This window comes from Entelurus aequoreus, linkage group LG05 (assembly GCF_033978785.1).
Source record: "Entelurus aequoreus isolate RoL-2023_Sb linkage group LG05, RoL_Eaeq_v1.1, whole genome shotgun sequence".
Classification (NCBI taxonomy): domain Eukaryota; kingdom Metazoa; phylum Chordata; class Actinopteri; order Syngnathiformes; family Syngnathidae; genus Entelurus; species Entelurus aequoreus.
The window spans coordinates 63,247,953-63,255,599 of record NC_084735.1 but is presented as its reverse complement, the minus strand read 5'-3'; the positions used below and the strand labels follow the sequence as shown (position 1 = coordinate 63,255,599).

At 40.9% G+C, this 7,647-nt stretch overlaps 1 protein-coding gene across 1 annotated transcript in view; it reads right to left on the bottom strand.

Moving 5' to 3' along the window:
- LOC133650873 (sperm-associated antigen 1A-like) overlaps positions 1-7,647 on the bottom strand; it is a 31,258-nt gene that overhangs the window by 6,958 nt on the left and 16,653 nt on the right. Inside the window, exons 6-7 of the mRNA XM_062048601.1 lie at positions 286-412; positions 79-201 (exon numbers count right to left, since the gene is read on the bottom strand). Of these exons, the coding sequence (XP_061904585.1) occupies positions 79-201; positions 286-412 (250 nt within the window). The remainder of the gene's footprint in view (positions 1-78; positions 202-285; positions 413-7,647) is intronic.

Here is a 7,647-nt window from a genome sequence, read left to right as displayed (position 1 = left end):
CTGAACAAACATGGCAAAAAATAGATAACAAAATCGGATCTGGACACATTTTGGTACACAAACCAATTTCTTACTGACCCTGTCGTCCATGAGGCTCTTTCTCAGCAGGCTGGTCACCACGAGAAGCTCCGCCTCGGCCTCTCTGACGTTGGGGTCCAGCTCTAGAACCTCCTGAAGGTCACTACTAGCCGACAAGTAGTCCTGAATGACAAAAGATCATGTAAAAGTTTAGATGAAACGTTGATGAGACATTGGGGTGGGGGTGTTAAGGGAGGTTTAGTCGACCTGTAGACCCTTATGAGCCAGAGCTCGTCTGTAGAAGGCCTTCTTGTTAGTTGGCTCCATGAGGAGGGCAGCGTCACAGTCCTGCTTGGCCTCTTGGAAGCGACTCAGCTTTAGCAGACTAATGGCTCTGGAAGAAGACACAAAATACAGAGCATATTCAAAAACAATTTTCAGTCATTTCATTCAAAAAGGGAAATAAATCAAAGTCCTTAAAGTCAATTTTTGTTCACACACGAGACAATTTGGAGTTCCTAATTTGTGTAAACAAATGAGAATTTAAAGTAGAGTCCTCATTTACCGGATTAATGTTTTTGTTGACAGACTATTTGAGTCTTCAAATAGTCTCGCTTGAAGGTCTTCTTGTTAGCATCAAGTCCTGAGTAAACCTAACATACATTTTGGTCAACTTGAAGGACAATTTCATGACATTTGAAGCACACGAGGGAATCGAAGCTTACCCTTGGCGGCCAATCTACATAGATTTTGTTATTTTATTATATATTTATATCATGCTGTTTTATATTTTAAAAAATCTGTATGACATTAAGACAATAACATTTCATTGGTGTCCAAATATTGGGGTCTTTTTTTAAGTTCATTTTAATCATGCAAGCAAGTAATATACTTTTCAATTTTCTTCCAGTCAGACAATATTTTCTAACATTGATGGAATTTTTACCGGACATGTTTTTAACTTTCATCTACAGTCTTCTTCAGAAGGGTCACCTGACCACTGTGATGCGTTATCTATCATCTGTTTTTATAGGCGTGGCCAACCAGGCACACCTGTCAAGTCTACCTGGTTCTCCTCTCCCCTATTGTCGCTTGTGTGGACCTTAATTAATTCAGTTAAAAGTACTTTTATATCAAACATGCTTGTGCAGTGTATCATAATTGCTTTTATTGAAAGAACTGAAATTATGAAAATCGATTATTTTCTTAAAATATTACAATAAAAATATAGAAAAAAATACCGGCAGCAGTAAAGTTTAGATCCATGAAGGAAAGAAGAAAGTGAATGAATGTTTACAACTGAATAAATTTACATATATAAAAATGTGTTTTCTTTTGTATAATTTTTTTAATTAATTAAGTAACACTCATGATAACCTTTTCCCAAAACACAATATAGAATGTGAGATATAACAGGATACTACATTCATTCATCATTTGTTTTCAAAACGGTTACAAAAAAGTGGGACACCAAAAATTACTGTGGGACCCCATTTTTATGAAAATTCCTAGCGGCCCCACTGATGGAGTATTGGTGCGTGCAAAACAGCAGCAGGCGGGCCGGTTCTAATACTAATCAAATATCATCCAGAGGGCCATGGATAATTCATGCCTTGACTTTGACACACAGGTCTTCAGGTGTGAGGTTTGTTCTTGTTTTGAAACGGTCTTCTGTGATTCGTTTATTGACGATGTGTACGGTGACATCTACTGGGGTTTTGGTAAACAATTACATTTTATTTGGTTCCAATTTTATTGTGTTAAGATCCAGTGGTGTGCCGTCAGGGCCAGAAAGGCCTTCTCTGCTGGCCTAACATAACCAGAAATCATGATCATAATTAAAGATAAAAGTAATTTTTAATTTAATTTCCCTAAATATCTAAAAATATTTAAGGGAGAGCCCCGCCACCCGGCGGAGGAAACTCATTACGGCCGCTTGTACCCGTGATCTTGTCCTTTCGGTCATAACCCAAAGCTCATGACCATAGGTGAGGATGGGAACGTAGATCGACCGGTAAATTGAGAGCTTTGCCTTACGGCTCAGCTCCTTCTTCACCACAACGGATCGATACAGCGTCCGCATTACTGAAGACGCCGCACCAATCCGCCTGTCGATCTCACGATCCACTCTTCCCTCACTCGTGAACAAGACTCCGAGGTACTTGAACTCCTCCACTTGGGGCAAGATCTCCTCCCCAACCCGGAGATGGCACTCCACCCTTTTCCGGGCGAGAACCATGGACTCGGACTTGGAGGTGCTGATTCTCATCCAAGTCGCTTCACACTCAGCTGCGAACCGATCCAGTGAGAGCTGAAGATCCTGGCCAGATGAAGCCATCAGGACCACATCATCTGCAAAAAGCAGAGACCTAATCCTGCAGCCACCAAACCAGATCCCCTCAACGCCTTGACTGCGCCTAGAAATTCTGTCCATAAAAGTTATGAACAGAATCGGTGACAAAGGGCAGCCTTGGCGGAGTCCAACCCTCACTGGAAACGTGTCCGACTTACTGCCGGCAATGCGGACCAAGCTCTGATACTGATCATACAGGGAGCGGACCGCCACAATCAGACAGTCCGATACCCCATACTCTCTGAGCACTCCCCACAGGACTTCCCGAGGGACACGGTCGAATGCCTTCTCCAAGTCCACAAAGCACATGTAGACTGGTTGGGCAAACTCCCATGCACCCTCAAGGACCCTGCCGAGAGTATAGAGCTGGTCCACAGTTCCACGACCAGGACGAAAACCACACTGTTCCTCCTGAATACAAGGTTCGACTATACGGCGTAGCCTCCTCTCCAGTACACCTGAATAGACCTTACCGGGAAGGCTGAGGAGTGTGATCCCCGATAGTTAGAACACACCCTCCGGTTCCCCTTTTTAAAGAGAGGAACCACCACTCCGGTCTGCCAATCCAGAGGTACCGCCCCCGATGTCCACGTGATGCTGCAGAGTCTTGTCAACCAAGACAGCCCCACAGCATCCAGAGCCTTAAGGAACTCCGGGCGGATCTCATCTACCCCCGGGGCTTTGCCACCGAGGAGCTTTTTAACTACCTCAGCAACCTCAGCCCCAGAAATAGGAGAGCCCACCACAGATTCCCCAGGCACTGCTTCCTCATAGCTCATAGGAAGATGTGTTGGTGGGATTGAGGAGGTCTTCGAAGTATTCCCTCCACTGATCCACAACATCCGCAGTCGAGGTCAGCAGAACACCATCCTCACCATACACGGTGTTGATAGTGCACTGCTTCCCCTTCCTGAGGCGGCGGATGGTGGTCCAGAATCGCTTCGAAGCCGTACGGAAGTCGTTTTCCATGGCTTCCCCGAACTCCTCCCATGTCCGAGTTTTTGCCTCCGCGACCGCTGAAGCCGCACACCGCTTGGCCTGTCGGTAGAGATAGGGTGAGAAGCTCTGTCATCCGGGGGGAGCTCAAAGTAAAGCCGCTGCTCCTCCACATCGAGAGGAGCCAGATGAGGTGGTTCGGGCATCTGGTCAGGATGCCACCCGAACGCCTCCCTAGGGAGGTGTTTAGGGCACGTCCGACCGGTAGGATGCCACGGTGAAGACCCAGGACACGTTGGGAAGACTATGTCTCCCGGCTGGCCTGGGAACGCCTCGGGATCCCCCGGGAAGAGCTGGACGAAGTGGCTGGGGAGTGGGAAGTCTGGGCTTCCCTGCTTAGGCTGCTGCCCCCGCGACCCGACCTCGGATAAGCGGAAGAAGATGGATGGATGGATGGATAAATATTAAAAGTATTCATATTCTCTTCGTGTCATATTATGCTCCTTCCAGCGCTGATGTTTTTAGTTCATAGAGTTTGTATCCAAACAGAATTCAGCTATCTTATGTTGCCATGCTGTACGAAATCTGCCGGAGCCTTCAGATTCAGCAATGTGGGCGTCTATGCACTGTAAGCGAACGGGGACATACAGTGATAGACAGTTGCGATAGCCAATCAGATCACACGTTGTCAGTAAGGCCTTCGAGATGGCCTAAGCAGATTTACAGGTAGAGTGAGGTTATGAGCCAGGTAAAATAAGAACTCCATTACCCAGCATGCCACAGAAGTGAAGAGCATGCGCAGTGGCCCCGATTAGGTTGTTGAATACACCCATGCCGGCAGCTGGATGTTGCTGACGAGCACGCTGTGGAGTAAACTTTAAGAACTCAGCCAACAGGCCTTGTCTGCATCTTTTATGATTACACAAGACAACACATATATTTGCAAGGCCATTTTCAAGAAGGATATTTAAAGAGAAACTACATCTTGTGAGACCATGTCGGCCAACCCCAGACGCAAGCTCAACTGTCGATGAAATGTGAATTCAGATGTTTTATTACTTTATTTTTCATATTTAAAATGTTTTTTGCAATTTTAATTTTGACAGTACCACATAAGTAATGTTTTAATTGCTGATGCGGGTTAATTGATATTTAAATGCACCAGAAAATAACCCGTTTTCTACAATGCTCAGTAGTGCTTGAATGTGTTTCTGTATAGTATTTCTCCAGAAATGGTCATGTGGGGACATAAATTATGGTATTTTGAGAGGTAATAATTGAAGTCGGTCATCACTGAAGGCCTAGGTGGGAAACGCACGGCCCGCCACTGTTAAGATCCTATGAGAGTTGTTTTGGATTTTGGATCTTACAGACTACTTCAACTGGAAACATCAAATTCACACGGGACCGTAACTTTTTTCGGACATGAAAATCCACCACAAAAATGACGCCGTTTACAGAAAACTGACAACACACCGACCAAAAATCTACTCTGGACCTCCGAACATCCCACAGCACACAAACTATCAGTCGTGAGGACACTACGGATGGGCCAACATCATAACAGAAGAAAAGAGACAGAAGGAAGAGAAACACACTGGGTGTCTACGCCTATAAAAACAGCTGAAAGGCAACAGTACTGTGGTCAATCAATCAAAGTCAGGTGACCCTTCTGAAGAAGACTGCAGACAACAGTCAAAACATTCATCCATTTCTGTATTTCTTGCTCTGGTAAAAATCCCATCCAATGTACTAAAAATTTTGTCTGACAAGAAGAAAATTGAAAAGTATATGAACAAGAGGATAAACGCTTTTGGGCTACAGGCGAATAATACTCTGATGATTAATCATGATTGAAGATGTATAATTTAGTAGCACTGCTTGTTATGCTATGTTGTTTTATGTTTTCCAATCTAATTTCTTTCTTTCAACTGTCTAATCTACATTAATGTTTTTCTTGTGTGTAAACAAAGCAACATATAACAATATATCAACTATTTATTGAGCAAATGACACAATTGTCATCCTCCCGTGTAGCTCAGACCTACTTCCAGTTCCTGTCTACAGCGCTAAGCCTTCTGGGTAATGAAGAAAATACACTTAGCAATGTTTATTATAATTATTTTTTTTTAAAGTACATTAAATTGACAAATAGCTCCAAGTATGTGCTCTCCCTGCCATCTAGTGTCTACGTTTAAGTCTGTGCGGTATAAAATGAATAAATCAACACAAAATTAGTTTTTCAGTTTTGTTGCAAACGGAAAATCTACGCAGCGCACAAAATCCAAATCAAACCTAAAATCTAAACAAAATAAACATAACATCTTTCTGTACCATTTTTTTAACAAGTGTCACAACAGAAAACAATGACGTCAGCCGAGACGTTTTAAGGAGGAGGTGCATTGCATCAACAATCATTCTGTTTATCATGATGTTTTCAAAGGTCATGTAAAATGTGTTTAGTGTGACATTTACTAGCCCAGGGGATAGGTTGATTGGCAACACTAAATTGGCCCTTGTATGTGAATGTGAGTGTGAATGTTGTCTGTCTATCTGTGTTGGCCCTGCGATGAGGTGGCGACTTGTCCAAGGTGTACCCCACCCCTCCTTCCGCCCGAATGCAGCTGAAATAGGCTCCAGCACCCCCGCGACCTCAAACGGGACAAGCGGTAGAAAATGGATGGATGGATGGATGGATACAAAAAAGTTAAATGTTTAAAGATTTGTTTTCAAAGCAGTATAAAATAAGACAGCATAATAAAGGGGTAGGGAACCTGTGGCTTTTTTTATGACTACATCTGGCTCTCAGATCAATCTTAGCTGACATTGCTTAACACAATAAGTAATGAATAATTCCGCTGGTAATCACAGTTTAAAAAATAACCACAAATAAACCAGACTACAAAGCCATCAGCAAAAACCATGCAGCACCAGTAGTCGTATTAATGGTAAGAAGTATTTTATTTATTATTGGTTAGCTTAAGAATAACAATGTTAGTAAAAAGAATAAGAGACTTATTATACTGTAAGAATGTTGGTCTTACTTAAAAATGCTCGCATTTAGTTGTATTGAGTGTTAAAAAATATATGACTCTCACCGAAATACATTTTAAAATATTTGGCTTTCATGGCTCTCAGCCAAAAAGGTTCCCAAACTCTGCCATAACAGCTGACAAAAAGTAAATAAATACTTTTTAGAATTGTGGACAGTTTTTACTGACTTTTGAATGGTTTAAAATATTATTTGTCTGGGAAAGTCAACCTCTCCACCTAGAGCTACCGTGCTAAGAAGCCAATTACATTTTGTCCAATAATGTTAGTTCTGCAACAGTTTTTCCATGAAAAATAATTTTTACAATACAGTGGTTACAAAAAGTATTCAAACCTCTTGTTTCATTGCATCCATTTGCTAAAATCCAAAAAGTTCATTTTATTTCTCATTAATGTACACTTGTAGCGGTTGATTTAAGGACATAATTCACCACACCTGTTATTTGACTTTGTCATCATCATTCACCGTACTGTTCTATTGTGTACATGACAATGTTGTTCTTTGTGTGCAGTTAAGAGCGAGTAATTCGGCGCGGCCCCTTTAAGTGGCCGTCAGTAGATTCTCACAAAGGTGGGGGTTTGTTGTTCCCGCGATATTTGAGTGTTTGTGATGAAAGCGTTCATTCTTGCTTGTAGGGATGGGCGATACCACACTTTTAGGATTCGATACGATACCGATACTTTTTCTTGCATTTTCATCGATACCGATACCAATAATTTCTTATTGGCAATTTTTTGTCAGTCAAAAATATTATTACTATTGTTATTATTTAAGACAAATCACAAGACAAATACAGACCATTTATACCACATTTATTATGGTCAATATATAATAAAAGTAAAATTAAAATAAATAACATAAATATGAAAAATAAATTAAATATTATATATAATAATAACTATATATTATATATAATAATAATTAAATATTAGGGCTTTCCAATTAACAGTCAAATCCGAATTGTAAGAAGCTGCAGTTATTTTTTAAAGTTTGTGATATAATTAGCAATTAATGAAATAGGAAATAGGCTAGTGTTTTCGAAATGTAAGAAATCATGTTACAGATTAAAACCAAAATCACATTCAATCATATATTCAAGATTTTCTTGGAAAAAAATAAAACTGTAATGCAAAGATGAAGAATCTCCAAATTGTATCTCTTTCTTATCTTGTTTTAAATACTCAAGCAATTTTCAACTAACAGTAAATTCCCCTGTGTGGAAATTATTTGAATTTAGGATAATCATTTAAACAAAAATATTCAGTAAACATTACTAAAAAAACAAAAA